Source organism: Rhipicephalus microplus, chromosome X (genome assembly GCF_043290135.1).
Source record: "Rhipicephalus microplus isolate Deutch F79 chromosome X, USDA_Rmic, whole genome shotgun sequence".
Lineage (NCBI taxonomy): Eukaryota > Metazoa > Arthropoda > Arachnida > Ixodida > Ixodidae > Rhipicephalus > Rhipicephalus microplus.
Genome location: NC_134710.1, coordinates 352,545,093 through 352,565,769, shown reverse-complemented (window position 1 = coordinate 352,565,769; position 20,677 = coordinate 352,545,093). Strand labels below are relative to the sequence as shown.

At 43.1% G+C, this 20,677-nt stretch overlaps 1 protein-coding gene across 1 annotated transcript; it reads left to right on the top strand.

The window, feature by feature from the left end:
- The first annotated feature begins 340 nt into the window (after positions 1-340).
- On the top strand, positions 341-14,170 carry LOC119162333 (defensin-like). Its single transcript, XM_075881597.1, has 4 exons — positions 341-366; positions 1,622-1,718; positions 6,066-6,128; positions 13,960-14,170. The coding sequence occupies exons 2-4, from the start codon at positions 1,676-1,678 to the stop codon at positions 14,082-14,084; spliced, it is 231 nt and encodes a 76-aa protein (XP_075737712.1). The 5' UTR covers positions 341-366; positions 1,622-1,675; the 3' UTR covers positions 14,085-14,170.
- Positions 14,171-20,677: the final 6,507 nt, after the last annotated feature.

Sequence of the window (20,677 nt, the reverse complement as noted above, 5' to 3'; positions counted from 1 at the left end):
GTTTCCGCGACTTCCTTTCAATTGATGTCTTCGGCCTTAGCGACACATCGTCGTGACCAAGCTATGAGGACCGCGGCACTGATGCTCGAACGCCGCCGTCATTCTGGCTTGTCGACGTCAGCCCCTTGTACTTGCTTTCAGATCTCTCAATGCGTCCAGGCGGCAGTTTGAGGAGTGTATTGTGCTCTTGACGGGCACGTCTTAGCGACAGACCGTTTGAATAGGCGGCACCGCCCTTATGCCAACTTATTTTTTCAACGAACGCGAAGTCTACGTGTGCATGCAAATTCTGCCAACATAACCTGCGAGTGCAAGAGACCAGAGAGCGCAGTCATCAGGTCGTCGCCCACGTCTGCTCGGTGATACGTGAGACTTTGCTGTCATTTATCTCCGTTGTTGCTAACATGCCTTCTAGCAATTTTTTTTCATCTTATAAATCTATAGCTTTACCTTACCTTATAAACCTACCTTTTACCTTACTTTAGGAACCTAGAATTCTGCCTTATAACTGTATCTTTCATGCGTTTGGTGCATTGCATCGTTCCACGAGGCATTCGCGAACAGCAAACGTTGTTTTTGAGCATATGCTGAACGGTAAATGCAGCACGTTTCAGTAAATGATAAGGGAGCAGTGGCGCAAGATTGTGATAGTAATGTGAACTCTGATCAGTACTTCATGAGCAAGCTGAAATTTCTCAAACAGGCTTCGTTAAGTGAGCGTCATCAATATGAAGCGTTTCTACGTATAAGTATATATATCTTCACAATTCAATGCGACCACCCTCAAAATACATCTACTTTCATTCACATCGACAGTCTCTCTTTATTTTCTATGGTTTCCTCGAGCATGAAACTCCGTTTTTTTTCATTTACTAAAGCTGCACTATGTTTTTCTCAAAAAGTTTAGAGCGCGTAAAACAAAGGTAACGTTTGTGTGGGAATAGTAGTTGCTTAGGACAAACATTTCAGCAGCTATTTATGTGGAAGGAACTAGCGTCTATTTGAACGTTTTACCTTCACTACCGTAGTTCGAATTTTGCAATCAGACTGAAAACACCTTGGCAACACCTTACTATGTTGTGCTGCTAAAATTGAAGATATGGGTTTCACACCAACTACAGCCGGCACATCTACTCAGCTTGAAATGTTAAAAAATATTAGGGCACCAAGGTTTTTATACACACTTATTAACTCCAGGTTTTAAAACTAGATGAATAGCTTCCGACTACAGCATGCCCCATAGTTTTAATCTTTTCCTTTTTGATATTGGGAAAAGAAAGCGTCAATCGTGCTTGATGCGACACTAATCACGTCGAATATATCACATGAAAACATTTTCAGTTGATTGTCTCTGTCATATTCTGCTTGATGGAGACGAAACCGCGAGCAGCGTTGTTTGTCTATCACCATAATGTCTGCATTTACTGCGTAGTAACTTGCCATATGAATATGGCAATATTTTTTATTTTGTTTTTGCTGAGGTGACTACCAAAGTAAATGTTTCATTGAAACTGCTACTTTGAACTCATGACTGGAGCTTACACATCATGCACGTCCAATCTGGGTTATCCGTTACGAGCAGGTAAAACAGTGCAATTTTTCATTGCTGTTTTCGTTCCAGGCGATACTCCTCTACCTGCAATTCTTGTCTCGACACCCGTGTTGGCCGGCAAGCATGAAGATGATCATCTTCACCATAACACTCCTAATGATTTCTGGTGAGACAACAGGTCTCAATATTCTAGTGTTTGTTTCTAGTATTTGGGACCACTGGCGTAGTCAGAATATGATGGGTGGGTGTGGTGGTCAAAAACATTTATTCGTGGAAGTTAAGTAAAGGGAAAGTGTACAGCGGGCCTTAAGGGGCCACTCCGTACAAAAAACATGTGGGCTCTCTCTAACGGGATCCCATTGCCATCGGCAGCGGCCCTGGCTCGCTCAACCAAGATCCGTTGAGCCAACAGGTCAGAGTATGACGTTCTCATAATTGTATTACAATATCTTAGCTCAAAACCACAACAGGTATAGAATGATTACGCTGCCTCTCTGAAGATCCACTGTTTATTTACCAGTGAGATAGCACTGTTGTAAAGCCTGACCGTACCTGTTCAGAGTTCCCTTGCAATATGTTCGCAAGTGCACCAATGGGTTATGACATCTAGTGTATCATTTTGTGGTGATTTACGACATGGCCACACAGATGTTGAATCACTGGCGATGGCTCCTTTTGCTGGTTTCCACGAACTATATTTGCTTATATAATAATTGATCTCCGTAAGTAATGCTCGACTGCGTTGCACTGGTAAGCTGAAATAGTTTTTTTTCGATTTTAATACATTTAGTATCATAATTTGTCACTCTAAAGACAACCGCTATGTCCTCATTGCCTTTTCTTTTTTGCTCTTAACCCTGGTTTGTATGTTTTCCCTCACCCAGCTAACTACTTCGTTAAACAACACGTTCAACAGTATCTTTTAAAAGTTCGCTCCTTTAACACATGGTATAATCCAGTTGTTTCTACTGAAGGCTTGTATGACCATTCAAAAAGGTATTTTGTTTTGTTATTCATTATATTAGTTTACTTAAAAGTTGCTATTCTCTTAGTAATGTGTAAATATTATCTAACACTTTCGTTCATATACACGAAACGTGACATGAAGATAATTAATCTTTTTGTGTCATGAGAAGAAAACAATTCTGAGATAACTCGCGTTTGCCCGGTATTTACGCTCCGACTCTGTTTCCTGTTAACTGTTCGCGATAAAAGACAATACAACAATTCATTGGTGAAACGGCTACTTAACGTTAACCTGGATATCTGCGATAACTGGAGTAACTGGAGCAGAATAATTGGTAACACCATACTGACAACCTCAAGCACACACACAACACATTCTCGAAATGGTCGAATCTCACACCAACATAAACGCTAATCTGGGATTCAAGATTGCAAGAAGGAGCACTAAGCACACACTTTTTTACATAAAAATGCAAGCAAAGCTGCACTGCCACATTTCCGAAACAGAAATACGCGATTGAAGGACACACGAGGAAGAAAAAAAAGCTCGTGTGCGTGTGCGTGTGCGTGCGTGTGTGTGTGTGTGTGTTTGTGTGTGTGTGTGTGTGTGTGTGTGTGTGTGTGTGTGTGTGTGTGTGTGTGTGTGTGTGTGTGTGTGTGTGTGTGTGTGTGTGTGTGTGTGTGTGTGTGTGTGTGTGTGTGTGTGTGTGTGTGTGTGTGTGTGTGTGTGTGTGTGTGTGTGTGTGTGTGTGTGTGTGTGTGTGTGTGTGTGTGTGTGTGTGTGTGTGTGTGTGTGTGTGTGTGTGTGTGTGTGTGTGTGTGTGTGTGTGTGTGTGTGTGTGTGTGTGTGTGTGTGTGTGTGTGTGTGTGTGTGTGTGTGTGTGTGTGTGTGTGTGTGTGTTTGAAAACGCATGCCAGAAAAATAATTCAGCAAAAGGCTGGCGCACGGAATCGAAAGCGGGACCTCTGAAACGTGAGTGCCAGGCGTTAACCATTGATTTAAAGAGTACATGACGTTGAACGTTCGCCCCGCCGCGGTGGCTAAGGTACTCGGCTGCTGACCCACAGGTCGCGGGTTCAAATCCCGGCTGCGGCGGCTGCATTTCCGATGGGGGCGGAAATGTCGTAGGCCCGTGTGCTCAGATTTGGGTGCATGTTAAAGAACCCCAGGTGGTCAAAATTTCCGGAGCCCTCCACTACGGCGTCTCTCATAATCATATGGTGGTTTTGGGACGTTAAACCCCACAAATCAAATCAACGTTGAACGTTCAAGCCGCAAGCTACTTATATTTACCCCTTACCGCTGGTGACGGACGTCTAGGGGGGAACTATCGTGCTTTAAGCATTACCAGAAATGTGGTGCAATGAGCGTGCGTCGCCACATCGTTGCGATGCGGCGATGGGCGCTTTCATTTCCCACGCGTACTTCGCCCCGTGGAGATTCGGGTGTGGACGCTCATTCACGCGCCCTTATATTGCGGGGGGGAGGATCGTACGTCTTGGCTGGGCTTGGATTTCCACACAAATGATTCTGTTGTAGTAACGGGTGCACAAATGTCCCTGCAATCGTTGCACAGTCTACGTTTGCGAAAAGAACGGACCTTTCGGACACAGCGAAGTAACAACTGAGACGCTTATTCGCGTTCATCTGTACCTGCGAGTACATTTCGTGCGTAATTTGTGCGTGAGAAACGCGGAGAACGTTTCGATCTACTTGCCATTTGGCGCGTAACCTTGCCATTTGTTGCTATCACGTTCATTGCTTGACGTTTGCTGCAAAGCTGTGAATATTTCCTATGCTGGAGAGATCAACCATGTTTATTATTTTGATAATATTATAAAGTAAATAAAATATATGAATAATATTACTAATGTTATCATTATAAAAGTCATTGATACATTATCAACACCGGTTTCTCGCCGAACACTCAACTACCATAAATCTTGCTTGTTTTATGACGCAAATCTCTCCCCCTATTTCTCAGAGAAGACAGGGTCGTGTAGTCCACTGCGACCGCAGCAAGGCTTTTGACGTATTCAGCTATTCACTGATTTTTTGTAAACTTTGGTGTTAACATGTCTCTTGTGAATTTGCTACACAGCTATCTGCTTTATAGATCATGTTAGTTTGCCGGAAATGGACAAACATCCTTTTTGTACATGGAGAAAAACGGGGTCCCGCAGAGGTCGGTAATGAGCCCCCTCTAAATTTTAACTTACAGTAATGATGTTTAAATTTGGAACTCGTTATTCTTCTTTTCTCTTCTATGCTGATGTCAATAATATATTTGAGAAAATTCATTCAGTTAATGACTGTCGCTTGCTGCAGTAAGATTTGTGTTCTCTCTCCAAACACAACTTTTCTCTAAATACCTCAACGACCAAGATCATGAGCGAATCTCGCAAAACACCCATTGTGTCATTTCAATACTCTGTCAATATAATGTCGTTATGTAAAGTTTATGAGTTCTGTAATTTTGGTGCTCTTCTTGATAGCATGCTAAATTTTTCTGCTCAAACTGAACGTGCTGGTGTGGCAGATCTTCGTTATCTCAGCTGTAGTTGCAGAATATCTTGATAATTCAAATCTCCCAACCTTTCACAAATTGCACACCTCAGTATGTCTTCCTCGGCTTGAGTATGTATCAGTGATCTGTAGTGGCATTTCTATGTCTGACAGTGACGCCATTGAGTGAGTTCTGAAAAAAATTTGTAAGCAGTCACAACCATCGTTTTGATAGAAATGACTCTGGATCTTCTTTTAACACTGCCAGATTATTATCGTTGCCATCACTTCACTGATGACGAAATTGTGCTGACCTTTTGTTTCATTACAAACTAGTTCATGGTATAATATCTTGACCTTTACTTTTTACTTTGTAAATTTTAAAATTCTGCGTACATTATTCAGAGAAAATCGACCGTCTTAAGTAGCTGCCAACTTCTTTCAACACTCTGCTGCTCACGGAATAAAAAGTCTACATAATTTTAACTTTCATGATCTAGATCTTTTTCGCAGTCCACTTGCATTTTTTATCTCATCTTTGCCAAGTTTTCAGATAGTTTCTTTTGTCCAAATGTACAGATTGTTCCCTTTTCCTTCTTTCAGGAAGCCTTCCACATAGTTTAGTACACCCCTCTTTATTTTTCACTCCCAATGAATAATTCTCGGCTTGTCTTTTTATTGTTCCCATTTTGTACTCCTTTCTAGACATTTCGCTATTTTATTTGATTTATTTTTCTGAAGAATGTCGGCAATGTATTGTTTATTTTTGCGTGCGCCTGCACAAGAACTGTATCGTTAGTCCCAGGCATGGCAAATAACTGTTGCATTATTATTATTGTTATTATTATTATTATTATTTTATTATTATTATTATTATTATTATTATTATTATTATTATTATTATTATTATTATTATTATTATTATTATTATTATTATTATTATTATTATTATTATTATTATTATTATTATTATTATTATTATTATTATTATTATACAATGCGATAAAGTGACATTACTCGTGCTACTGTTGTTTTTCGCAGAATACGTGTGGCCTTTCGATGCCAAAAGTTCCCCAATCTGTTCCCGCGCTTTCATGGTTGTCCGTGAGTGTCATATTTTATTTATTACCTTTCCTTTCACTTGGAGTACACTTGACTGTGTAAGGAATAACGCCTGAGATTGACCATTTTATCTAGAGCACCGTGCGAGACGGATTTTAACAACGGGTAAGGTACAAAGTAAGAAATGTACGCAGTCCGACCGATGGAACTAAAGGGGTTTGTTGATCTTAATTTTGAAAAAGACAACATTAAATTGGTAATTCGTGATGTGCAGTGAAAACTTATGAATCATTTTCACACAGTACTAGCCCCAAGTACCACACAATTCCGTAAAGTAAGTAGAATGTCCCATTATTACACAATTTGTGACATGCTCAATGGAACTTTCCTTCCGATCGTTGAAATTATGCTAACACAAACCCCTCACTAGTTTCTAATGTCGGTCTTTAGTATACAACTTTCTCTCGTTTCAGATCGTGCTCCTTGACATTCACACTCGGAGCAACCAGTTGCTACTTGAAGTGCTACCATTCTCGCTTCAGCGCTTTGCTTCGCTGTTATGACGTATTATTTATCTACAACGTGTCGCCCACTATAGCCTAGCTCCAAGCTGTCGTTTCACCACTTTTCGTAATGTGAGTTTTGCTCGCGCATCTGATAAACGTTACAAACGTGTCAGATTATATGGAAAGCCACGCGAACTTCGACGTACCCAAATATCAGACACTCTTTCTTGACTCATGATATGTCATTGATAGCGTCTCACTGAAAGTCTCTGGCTTGACCACTTTTTCTTTGTTTTCTCCATTTTGCTCGCTTATATCTACGTATGTATCTGTAGCCACCTCCGTTCGGGTAACATCGTAGTCGTTTCCCTTACTTTACTCTCTCTCTCTCTCTCACACACACACACACACACACACAAACCAAAACTTGCATGCAAGGGCATTTGTCTATTGCGAACAGGATGAACAGGGCATGACATAAAACGGGCGAAATACTTGTCGCGTACTTCATGAAACCCTTTCCTTGAGTTACGTGTGAAACATGCTCATATACCATGGCCCAAAGAATGTGAGTCCACATGAGATTGATAGTTTTATCAAGCTGAGAACGGTAAAAATAAGCTTCCAAAATGCTTTGCGAGATTGCGTTATGAACTTGTATGGCAAGCAGGGTAGGTGTCGGCCGCGTTGTTGGTGGATAACCAGCAAAGATATTTTTTGGAAATAGATAACCAGCGAAATTATTTATCACACAGCACACCAGTGACAGAGATGTTTGAACCTCACCTAATTACATGCGCTGCAGCTCAATCCAAAATGCTAGTCTAGAATTAATTCGGAATTAGATGTACTTCCCTTTAATGTTTTTGAATCGAGAAGCATGAGCCATGTTTGCCGAAAAATACGTTGTCTTTTCTGGTTTGTCCCATGCACTTGGCGTGTCGGGCATGATGTTGAAGGAATCCTGCAACACTTCTGCAGCACGGTCAAAAAAGGCTGCTGATTGATAGTCGAGGCTTCTGAAAACACGCCAGCTAATTATTGTCGACTAGCACGCGTCCTGAAAGTTTTATATATTCCTGAAGGTTAGCAAGAAATCACTCTATCTTTTCTCACCAAATGATGCCATAGGCCCGTGTGCTCAGATTTGGGTGCACGTTAAAGAACCCCAGGTGGTCTTAATTTCCGGAGCCCTCCACTACGGCGTCTCTCATAATTATATAGTGGTTTTGGGACGTTAAACCCCACATATCATCAAATGATGCCATAAACCTTAACGACCACGCCATAGAGCTGAAGTCAATGCCCATTGGCTGATTTGAGCATCCTAAGCTGCATACTTATCGCGCTATTCAGCCATGTGCTCTTGCACGCGCTTGCGATCACACTGAAAGTAAGCCACGTGTCCAAAAAAAAAGTAGTGAAGGTCATGACACGCGCTGACGAACGAGCAGGGCATCTTGCCGCATGTCATACCCCTCGACTGCGTATTTTTCATCGTGTTCATTGGTATCACAAGAGAGGGACAGCTCTTGAAGCGTGCAGCAAATCCCTGTAGCTCCTTTTAAAGAAGACAGTCTGTCTTGGGGACCTTCGACAAAAACATTTTTGTCTGTCTGTGTTTCTGTACATTTGTCTGTTTGTCCGCCGTTAACGATACCTCAAATGGCGCCAAACGGCTGACACCATCCGCAGCACCCACCAATATTGCTCAAGATTTAGTGTTCGTAGTTGTGCGATTGTCAATTAAAAATCAATTGTTGCGCATATATGAGGCGCCATAACAACACGTTAATGTTTTGTATGTCTGCCTTTATACTAGAACAGGCACACATAAGTAACTGCAGCGTTTATCGTGGTGCGCTGACAGTGGAACGCGATGCTCAAAACGGTGTTTCCAGCGCTTTGCTACGACGACACGGGGGTGGCACCTGCCCGTCGCTTTGCGTTCTACACCTTACCACCTCCGGGACTGGCGCGCATCCTTCTCCGTGGGCTGCATGCCTTCGTTTTCAAAGGTATTTGCCAGGTAGCGCTCGTGTCTAACGTGCCTTGATGCGCTCATTTGCCTCCGCTAGACGCTCGAGGCATTATAACGCAGCGCCTTCAGAATACCATTCACCAATTTTCTTGCGCAGAACATCAAATAAACGTTTTGTTCACTCTCTTCAGACGCAAGACCATCGTATTTCGACGACTTTTGCAGTGTAATGCGCAGATTCGGGTCCAATTTTTTACGTAACGGATTCTGAATCTCAGTGCGGCAGTTGATTCGCGAAGCCATAAACTCATGTAATGAAGCCATTCAATTATTACATAAAAAAGTGCTGCAGGGCCTCTTTATATTGTCTTTTTCTTTCATGTGTTGCCTGCTTTGTTTGGATTAGTGGTGATTAGTAGGGTCTGACAAATATTTCCGGCACATTCAAGCGCCATGCGTTTTCGCACAAACCAGGGAGTGAATTCTTTTAGCATACTTCGTTGTAAACTCTAGGATCGCGCGGAACAGCTGCGAACCACATCCTATGTTGTGGGAACAACCTTCTCAAAGCCCGTTGTGAATTCTCTATGGGCGGCTGCTACAAGTGCTTTTGCAAAGTGCCTTCTGTGCGTCTGCTAGGAAGCAAATATGTGCCCCCACTAAGCCGCGAACTTTCTTCAATCTGTGAGTGATGATAACTATAAAAAGGCTGATCTATTTCTAATGAACTGGCAGCTTTGTAGGAGCCGCTTGCTGCATAGTTCACTTAAATCAACATCTAGTGATATTCTACGTTTTTTGTAACTTATTCTAATTGACGTGTTGGTATGTCCTCCTGTAGCTTTTTACCAGACGAAAAAATAGGGTCATCAAAGGGCGTTACACACACTGCCGCTGAATAGCGACTGTTTGTGTGACGTCTTTCTCTGTCCGTGTTTTTTCGTGTGCCTTAAATTTACGTTTCTGCCCCGCAATACTTGCATGGCTGCTGTCTTTGTGAGAAGACGCGCTGTCTTTGTGAGAATATTGAGAAAACTGCAAAGATGGGGTAGCTCTCGTCCTCACCCTCACTTCTCTTTCCCATCAGTTTTTCATGACGCTAGTTCCGAAACAGTTTCGTTTCATGGTCACTTATCAGCACATTGTGACTCAGCGAGAGGCTTATAAAAATACTTAACCACTCATGAAGTAGGTTCATGTAGCTTATAAATAAACCTATTAGGAAATGAACCAAATTGAACAAACAATGTTGTGTGCGTGCCGGGCTGCTAGCGAGAATCACGAGAACAAGGAACACGCGCGTAGCATAGGCCTCCGAGAGTGACGTGGCGCGATGCCCCTTCCCCCCACCCCTGCGCCTCACCAGGTGACCCAGCAAGTGTTTCCTTTCTTCCACTCAGCTTTGTAGTAGTGCACGCATCACCAGGTCGTGTCGCTGCCAGTGGAAAATCGGGCGCCGTTTGACAGTCACATATTTCGACTCTTTCGCTCAATCAGCTGTTTGAAAGTTTTGTTTCCTTATTAGAGTAGAAAAAAATCAGTTCGGCACGCTGCATATAAGTAGATGCCTCGTTAGGACAGATGTGTTAATGTTTGCGAATACGAAAATCTTCCAAAGCCACCAGAGCCATGTCGTTTGCATATTTACCTGGAATATTTGTCTTAAGAAATAATGATTTGCATCCGCATGCTGTGATGACCATCATGGTCAGCCCGACTACGTCCACTGCAGGACAAATGTCTCTCTCATATCTCACCAATTAACTCGGCTCTGTGCTTGCTGCTGCCACATTATACCCGCAAACTTCCAAATCTCATCTGTCCACCTAACTATCATTTTCCTCCTCACCTACTTCTCTTCTCTAGGAATTGAATCAGTAACCATTAATGACTAGTGGTTATCCAGTCTACGTGCTACATGCCCGGCCCATGTACATTTCTTCTTCTTGATTTCAGCTATTATATCCTTAACCCCGGTTTGTTGATTGATTGATTGATATGCGGTGTTTAACGTCCCATAACCACAATATGATTATGAAAAACGCCGTAGTGGATGGCTCCATAAATTTCGACCACGTGAGGTTGTTTAACGTACACCCAAACCTGAGCACACGGGCCTACAGCATTTCCGTCCCCATCAAAAAATGGATTCGATCCATCGAAGCCTGGATTCGATCCCGCGACCTGCAGGTCAGTAGCCGAGTACCTTAGCCACTATACCACCGCGGCGGGGTGACCCCGCTTTGTTTCCTGATCCACTATGGTCTTTACTTGTCTCTGGAGTTCACCCCAACCATTTTCCTTTCTATTGCTCGCTGCATCGTCCTAATTTAAACTGAACCCTCTTTGTAAGCCTTCAGGTTTCTACTCCTGATGATGATGATTATTATCATCATTATCATCATCAGCAGCAGCAGCACTTTTTTTTTCAAATGACCTTTTTTCCTGCCCTAACTTTAGTTATTGCAAGAAGATTCGCAGAACCAACAGTACGCAATCACAACAGGCATGGTGCTCACAGAGGAGAAGAGGGTTTTTAAAAACCAGCCTTATATATTTACACAGCCAGCCCTGGTGGATGCTGTAGCAAAACTTTTTTTTCTCTCTCATGGAGCATCTAAAACACGCTTACGTCTGCCATTCGAGCAAAAATAACCACCCGCAACTCTACTCTGCTCCATTCTCTGAAAGCGAGCTTCGATCGCTACTTATGTAACTCCTTCTTCAGGGTGGCGTCATAAAAAAAACATAACGGAAGCAAAAATGGGCCCCGTATCTGCATGTAATCTGCAAATGTCGTCGAAAGACGATAGTCTTGCGTGTGGAGAGAGCGAACAAATTATGTGATGTTTTGCGCAAGAAAATCGGAGAATGGAATTTTGGAGGCGCTGCGTTAGAGTGCCTCGAGCGTGCATCGGAGGCGAACAAGCGAATCACGTCACGTCACACGTGAGACATGAGCACAACCTGACAGTGTTCTTGCAAAACGAAGCAAGTGGCTCTGAGATGGGTGTGCGCGCCCGTCTGAAATGTGATAAGGTGTGGAACGCAAGGCGACGGGCAGGTGCCACTGCCATCGTGTCTTAGCAATGAGTTGGAAACACTCACCTTTTCGTGCAAGCGTTGCATGGTCAGCGCAGCGCGATAAGTGCTACGGTCCTTCAAATTACATATGTATGCCTTTTCTAGTAAAAGATGCACATGCAGAATATATACGTGTTGTTATGGTGCCCCAGACTTGCGCAATAATTGCTTATCAACTGACAATTGCACAAGTATGAACGCTAAATCTTGAGCAACATTGGTGGGCGCTGCGGATGGGGTCGGCCATTTCAAGTACCCAATTCTGTTGAGAGTGGATAAACAGACAAATGTACAGACAGACAGACAGACACAGACAGACCAAAATTTTTGCGTCGAAATTCCCCAAGAAAAAATATTGTCTTCAAAAAATTTAGGAACTTTCTTAAGGAACCATTGTGACCCTCCAGCGCTGTTTTTAGCGCTGTTCCTTCTTAAAGACGTATCCAGCTTCTACAATGACGGTTGTCATATGTACGCATATTGACGTCTCCGTAAATGCATATCATTGCTGTCGGTGTGTATGTTATACCTGGCTGCATGCGGCAGTATATAGGGCCATAATTAGCGTTTTAGTTCTAACCAGAGGCTAATTACGGCAATCAGTTTTTACATTACATGCCCTTTGAATAAAGGTGGTCCCACGAATGATTATTTCTATTCCCAGCTGCATTTGAATTGCTGCTTCTTTTTCGTTCTTGGTTAGTCATCCCAGCGTGAAGCTCCCTTGTCGAGTTCACAATGAGGCTCAGTTCAAATGAACGCGCGCCATACAGAATAAGCTCGTCAGTAACTTGAGGTGCATATGCTGCCGAGCCTGCGATTTCTAGTACAATACCTTGAGAAAATCTCAGGCTTCTTTGGATAGGAGAAACTCGCTGAGGTGAAAATGATGGCACAACTTATTGAACGATGAGTTTTATTGCATTCCTTGTCGTGTTCTTCATTTTACATTAATTTATGGTGTTTATTTTTCGTTATAAAAGCGTAATTTTATGAAACCCGTCTTCCCTTGAAAACTAGTGCACACTAAACATCACCCGCATATTCACTTTTTTTCCATGTACAGTCTTGCTGAGGGAGAAGAACATTATTTTTAGAGCCTAAAGTGTCGCCGTCAGCCACTAAGGCGACTTATCGGCACAACAAAATATCTTGTACTGATGAGCATTGGGTCATATTGTGGAATAGATTGATTATTCCAATAAAAACATGTCAAACCACTTTTGAAGCAGAAACACCTGTGCAATAATGAGATGCTACAGATTTTTACCGTGTGGATTTTCACATGTATATAGCAATAAAGGTCTTCCAAACAGACTAAATACTGCCTCTGACTCATTTACAAAGTTCATCTAGTAGTCAATGCCTGCGAATAAAGAGTTAAATAGTTCATACGCGACATTGTCGGAAACCATTACGTTACAGCGGGATCAGTTTGCAGAATCATGAACATGGCTTCATCACTTGTCCTTCATACATGACTCCCTTCTCAGATTCTGATCCTTTCTCTACTTTATTTGACGTCATCCAGGTACGGCAAACACGTTTTTATGACATCTCAGCTTACTACTCTCTTGAGCGTCAGCTAAATCCTAGGCAACGGGCATGAGTTGCGGAAGGAACAGAACCGAAACTACTCCGATGTGTTGTTCAGCTTTCTGGGGCATCTGCAAGATGAGTAGCTTGATGCAGAATCTGAGGTGTAAAGGTGTGGAACTTTCCGCTTATAAACCAGCACGAAGAGAAAATATACCTCACACTCACACGCAATTATTTGCAAGAATCGTTCTGTAGGGTCAAGTCCTGTTCGAGCGTCAATTCATGCTGATCGTTTATCTGAAGACGAAATTGAACATATGTGTGTGTTTTTTGCGTGGTGTCACCAATGCTTTTTTACCTGAAATTATGTGAACAGTCGGCCCATCGATGAAGGTGAAAACACTAGCTACTTCTGCGGCAAAGTATGAAGAAACTTCTATTCACAAGACTTATCCCATTTGTTTTGTATAACTCAGCGGCGTCCATACCTGATATAGGGAATTCCAGAGATTGCTTACTATTAATTGACAGCAATAAATTGCTTTCATGACTCTATGGCAAAGAATGATGCTAAATACTTTGCTGTGTTAGACTGCAATTCAAGCCTCCTAGTCTCGTTGCTTAATGCGCGTTGCCATCGTTTAAAGACAACCGATTTACTGTACTGGTGCGTGTGCGTGCTCTTAAATGTGTTGCTTGAAAACAGAAATTACCTAATTTTCACATCTCTTCTCAACGTGTTTTTGAACTCCTACTTACGCAGGTAAAAGCTTTGGCTGCCCATTTGGCTCCAACGAATGCTCAAAGTACTGCAAGGAAAAGAAGGCCCAGAAAGGAGGATACTGCACCGGAAGATTCAGAGAAAACTGCGTTTGCTTTCGGAACTGAATCTAAAAGTAACTTTTTTTCGAAACCAATCTATGCCTGTACGCCTAGAAACTGAGAGAAATACAGCCGGTCGTACGGAAGCACCACCCTGGCTTGCTCACTCGTTTTACTTGCCCACTCCCATCCTCACGTATACTACCATGAACACCTCGTGTTCATGCACTCATTTTCGCATCCTTGGTTCGCTCTGATTGACACTGATTATGCACTTACGCATACGGTCGTTTTGAAATTCACTCAGGCATTCATTATGGGCTTCGTTCGTTTATTGTTTTTGGTAATAATAACCAAAACAAGTTAGCGTAACTTCCAGTAGAGGCGCCATTCTAAAGAGGCAGTGGAGCTTATGGGCAGCTCAGCAGTCCTGATTGCTCTTGTTGGGGTTTTGAGATTCTTAGTTTTTTTAACCTCTACTTCTTTCATTTTTGTGTTCTCTCAGTTATTGCGTGTCTTTTTGTCTCTCTGTATTAGAGGCCAAGCTCCTTATAGTCTAACCTTGTCAGAATTCACACGTAACCGAGTACAGAAGAGACGACAAAGAAAAGGATGAAAAAGAAGTGGATGGCCATTTCTCGTCTCATTCCCTAGATGGAATTACTCCGCCGCTACTCTCAGAAGTGCCGCTACGCTCCGATTGGCTGCTGCGCGCGCTTTGTCAACGAGTGCCTCTCTCAGTCACCTGAATCTCCGTCACCGTACGTGGTGGATCGTTGGTATAGCATGGACGGAGCAGAACCACAGGGACGTTGAAGACGCTTGCACTCGGCTTCCTTGGCTTACGTATCGTTGGTGTTACCCGCGTGCCATCTGCATAGTACGTGAACGAGCATATCCAGTTTTGAGAGATGGATGGATGGATGGATTGATATGGCTGTACCCTTTAGAACGGGCGGTGGCTAACGCCACCAAGCTGTTATACTTAGTGAACCAAAAACTAGACTTATTTTCTTTCCTTTGAATAGTGATGTTGAGGACTCATACTTTGCAGTGAAAAGTTTATTTTCACTCGTGCATTTACTTTGGCCACCAATCACATAACCCCCTTTTTGTTAATTATACCCGCTTAAAGTCTATTTTGCCCTCCCTGTGCCTAAACCCCAGTGATTTGAAATACTCTGCGCCATCATCCGGAACTATAGGGTGAAGCCCTTTACACAACATTGTCAAGTGTTCGGCAGGTACCTCTTCCTCTAAACACACGCGGAATACTGTGTCTACCCCTTCGTATTTGGTCTGATATGTCTTGGTTCGCAATACTCCCGTCCTGGCCTCCAACAGTACAGAACTACCCTGATTATTATCATTGATCCTTTTCTTGGCAATTTCCTGCTTAAAAGTTTGATAAATTTCTAGTGCAGACTTCGTAATCACATCAATTCTCCACATCACGGTCTCAGCTTCCTTCACCTTCTTCTTGACCGATAATTCTTTTGGTTTGGCCCCCTGCTCTTTTCTAAGTATTTACCAGTCAATTTTCTGGTTCGCTTCCTCTATTTTGTATCGTCATTCTTCATGTAGAAGTAGCTGAATATCTTCCTAGCCCTACGCTCCTCCCTCATTTCTCTCAATCTATTCTCAAATTTTATCTTGCTGCTAGCTTCCCTGCCCTCAAATGATGTCCATCCCATATAACCTTGTACTTCGTGATTTGGTGTATTTCCGTGAGCTCCTAAGGCAAGCCTACCTATTCCTCGTTGCTCAATCTCTATTCTTGCTTGAACTTCTGATCTCATTCACAAGGCCTCATAGCCGAACGTCAGGCCAGGAACCATGACCCCTTTCCATATTCCTCTCACGACATCATACTGGTTGTAGTTCCACAGTGCCCTGTTTTTCATCACCGCAGCATTCCTGTTACCTTTAGTCATCACGTATATTTCGTGTTCTCTTAGGTACTCGGCCCCATCGCTTATCCATAGGCCCAGGTATATGTATTTGTCTGTTTTCTCTAGCGTGACCTCCTGTGTTCAAAGCTCACTTCTTTCATTGTCGTTGAAAAGCATGACTGAAGATTTTTTTTTCCTGAATCACAAATCTAACCTATCTCCCTCATTACCGCAGATGTCCATCAATCTCTGCTAATCTTCCTTGTTGTTGGCCATTATCACTATATCATCTGTGTACATCAATGCTGGTAGTGCTTGTTCAATGAGTTTTCCTTGTTTGACGAAATATAGGTTGAAGCCCAGTCCACTTCCTTCTAATTTGTCCTCTAATCCTTGTAGGTGCACCATGAATAACAAGGGTGACAAAGGACACCCCTGCCTAAGCCACAGTTTTACATCTGCAGGATTGGATACCTGTTTTTTCTACTTTATAACTGCCTTGTTACTTTTGTAGATATCCCTTAAAAGATTAGTGTCTCCATCTTCCACGCCTAGTGTGTCCAGTATTCTCCACAAGTCCTCTTGAACCACGCTATCGTACGCTCCCTTAATATCCAAAAATGCTAGCCACGGGGGCCTGTGTTCCTTTTCTGCTATTTCGATGCACTGCGTCAGTGAGAACAGATTGTCTTCCAAACTTCTGTGTTTCTGAAACCCATTCTGCGGTTCCCTCAGCACCCCCTCATCCTCTGTTCATGCCTGCAGTCTTTCCTTTATAATCTGCATCACCAGCCTGTAGACCACTGATGTCACTGTTATAGGACGGTAGTTGTTTATGTCAGCTTTGTCCCCCTTTTCTTTATAGATCATGCTCATCCTGCTAAGTTTTCTTCTATCGGGGACTTGACCATTGACTAATATTTTGCTCACTGCCTCTCTAAAAGCCTGCTTAGACTTCGGACCTAATGTCTTTATCAGCATAATTGTAATTGCATCTGGGTCTGTTGATGTACTACTAGGAACCCTCTTCTCAGCCCTTTCCCACTCTCGTAGTGAAAATGGAGCCATTGCGCCACTTGATTCATCTTTGTCTATTGTGGTGCATGAAGCTCTTTTTTGTAGAATTTTTTTCTGTCACCCTTGTTCCTATATATTCAATAGCTTCGACCCCTTCTAGCCTAACACCTTGAGCTGTAGTTATAAACCTCTGCGGTAGCCTCGTCTCATTTCTTAGCGAGTTCACATGGTACCAAAATTTAGCAGCTGCCTTTCTATCTTTTTTATGTACTTCTGCCAGCCACTGAGCTCCCTTTCTTCTAATCTTTTCATTGATCAGAAGGAATGCATCCCTTCTACAGCTTAGGAAGATTTCCCATTTTCTTTCAACATCATCTGTCAGTTCACCCCACTGCTTTGCATGTCTGTGTTCCCTAGAGGCTTCCTGACGTTTTGCTATGGCTCTCTTAACTTCCTCATCCCTCCAACTCATGGGTTTGTATCTTCTTTTGGGGGGTGATTTGTCATGTGCCTTAGCAAGGTCTAGCTCAAACAGTCTAATTAGATTCGTGTATGTCCACACTGTTTCTTTATCCTCAGTGATTACTTTCTCAATTTGTTTAGTAGCTATCTTTTTGCCTTTCTGAATAAAAAACTTTCTGTAGTTGCTCATCTAGCCTCCTTCCCACTTTCCCTGCTCTTCTAAAACTTAGCTTGGTACGTTTGTGATCACTACCCAGACTTTTGGAGCCACCTTCATCTATGTGCATTCCCCAGACCTTATCATACATCTTATGTGACATCAGTGCGTAATCTATCGTCGACTGCAGCCTTCCTATCTACCATGTTATCTCCCCTTCCCACTTCTCGGTACTGTTGCAAATGATGAAATCATGCCTTTCACACATGTCCATGATATTTTCCCTGTTGGGTCGGTATACCCATCTATATCTTCTATGTGCAAATTCATATCTCCTAGTATAATTATATCGCGCTCAACTCCTAACTCCTCAATGTCCTTTGGTATACACTCTACCATTGTCTGGTTTTCCTCTCTGGCCTTTGCTTCCGTCCACAAGTACACCAAACCAAGGAGTGTCATTTGCCCTGCCACTTTCCCTTTTAGCCATAAATGTTCCTTGCACTCCTGCTTCACCCTTGCCAGTCTGTACTTTTATGGATGAATGCCCCAATACCACCTCTCTTTTTGCTGCGTTCTGTTCTATTACAATACTCCTAGGCATAGTCCGGATTGTTAGGAGGTTGTTCCATGTCCCTAAAATGTGTTTTTACAAAACCGTATACCATCGGCCTCTCCTGCCTTAGCTGTTCTTCTATCCCTTCCCACTTAAGCCTGTTCCTGCCACCCTGCATGTTAATATACCCTGTCTGAATTGGCTCAGCACTCGTGGCAGCGTCTATTTCTGCCCCGGACTATACCTATCTTGGATACTGGTGCTACTTTGGAATTGTAGCTGCCCATACCACCTGTCAAAAAGTTCCCCTTGTTGCTTTCCTCGTTACTAGCTATTCTGCACCCCGAAGGGCCCCCATGCCCTCCAAAAAGCTACTGCGCGTTCTGCAAGTCGCCAACCCATCTCATGACCTAGCGGCCCATTGCAGTGAATTCTGTCTCGTTGAAAACCACCCCACCTATGCACCTCTCTGTTTATTTCCACCACCTCAAAGCCTTTCTCTCAACTCATCTGCCATATCTCTCGGTTTGCGTCGACAACCGCTCTTTGTAGGTTGTCGTCACGCACCGGTACATCCGGTATCGTGCATACCACTACCTGTACCTGAGGAGAAGTGGCGCGTATGTCATCGACCCCTTTCGCCAGTGTGATCGCTAGTGCTGCCGTATCTTCATTTAAGACATCGTTTAAACCGCCTGAGACTATGACGAGGTTTTGTCTATCAGCTGTAGTTTTGAGTTTTGAGCCCGCTTGCCTCATGACTGCTTCCAGCTTGCGTCCTGACAACGTCCCTACTGCAGTCCTCTTGTCACCTCTTACCCTCTCTTTGATTGCCTCTGTGCATTGATTTAAATTCAAGTCGCCGGTGATTACCACATTCAGTGACTTTTCAACCGGAGCGTCCTGCACCTGGGGGTACTTGCTCCTGTGACTCCGGCTGCTTTGTCCCCTTCCAGCACCACCACTACTTCACTGAAGCTGGGCCTTGCAACAATTGAACCGGCTAAAGCTGTTTTTTCCAAACTTGCTTGCTCTTTCTTCTGCGCCGTTCTGCTTGCCGGGGCCCTACTGTTCTCTCTATCGGCCACTCTTTTGTTCACCTTGGCTAGTGCTTCCTTGGCGGACTTTAGCCTTCCTTCCATTGCCCTCATTTTTTCTTGCGCTGCCGCCAACACAGTCATCAGCTCGGTGATTCTCATCATCTCATCAGCTCGGTGATGGGCGACTTTAATGCAAAGGTAGGGAAGAAGCAGGCTGGAGACCAGGCAGTAGGAGATTATGGCATCGGCACTAGAAACGCCAGAGGAGAGCTACTAGTAGAATTCGCAGAACTCAATAACTTACGGATTTTGAATACCTTCTACCGAAAACGAGAAAACCGCAAGTGGACATGGAGGAGCCCTAATGGCGAAAATAAGAACGAAATAGACTTTATAATGAGTGCACACCCTGGAATCGTGCAGGATGTGGAAGTGATTGGCAAGGTACGATGCAGTGACCATAGAATGGTACGGTCTCGAATTCGCCTAGACTTGAAGAAGGAACGACATAAACTGATACGCAAGAAGCCAATAAATCAGCTAGCACTGAGAGGGAAAGTACAGGAATTCAGAGTGTCGCTGCAGAACAGGTACTCGGCTCTTAGTGAGGAAACCAACCTTAGCGTAGATACAATGAATGATAATCTGACGAGTATCATTACGGAGTGGGCAGTGGAAGTTGGAGGCAGGGTAGTTAGATAGGACACTGGCAAGCTTTCCCAGGAAACGAAGAACCTAATCAAGAAGCGTCAAATCATGAAAGTCTCAAGTACAACAGACAAAATAGAACTGGCAGAGCTTTCGAAGTTGATTAATAGGCGTAAGGTATGCGATGTAAGAAGGTATAACATGGAGAGAATTGAACACGCTCTGAAAAATGGAGGAAGCGTCAAAGCAGTGAAGAGGAAACTTGGGATAGGCAAAAGTCGGATGTATGCACTAAGGGTCAAAGAAGGCAAAATAAATACCAATATAGATAGGATTGTTAAAATAGCGGAGGAAATTTACAGAGATCTGTACAGTAGCCGAGACAACCATGACCTTAATACTATAAGAACTAGCAGCAACCCAGATGACACCACACCAGTAATGATAGAAGTCAGAAAAGCTTTGGAGAGCATGCAAAGAGGCACAGCTGCTGGTGAGAATAAAGTAACATCAGATCTGCTGAAAGATGGAGGACATACTGTGTTAGAAAAACTATCGACCGTATATACGAAGTGTCTCCTGACGGGAAGAGTACCAGAGTCTTGGAAGAACGCTAACATCATCTTAATACATAAGAAAGGAGATGACAAGGACTTGAAGAATTACAGGCCGATCAGTTTGCTCTCTGTAGCATACAAGCTATTTACAAAGGTAATTGCTAACAGAGTAAAGAAAACATTAGAATTCAACCAACCAAAGGAACAAGCAGAATTTCGAACAGGCTACTCAATAATTGACCACATTCATACTATCAATCAGGTAATAGAGAAATGCTCAGAATATAACCAACCACTATACATAGCCTTCATATATTACGAGAAGGCGTT

Bases quoted from the DNA above. Each gene is read 5' to 3' on its own strand.
- LOC119162333 (XM_075881597.1), top strand. From the start codon at position 1,676: ATGAAGATGATCATCTTCACCATAACACTCCTAATGATTTCTG. The intron at 1,719-6,065 runs GTGAGACAACAG...TGTTTTTCGCAG, and splicing joins AACACTCCTAATGATTTCTG to AATACGTGTGGCCTTTCGAT. The intron at 6,129-13,959 runs GTGAGTGTCATA...CTACTTACGCAG, and splicing joins CCGCGCTTTCATGGTTGTCC to GTAAAAGCTTTGGCTGCCCA.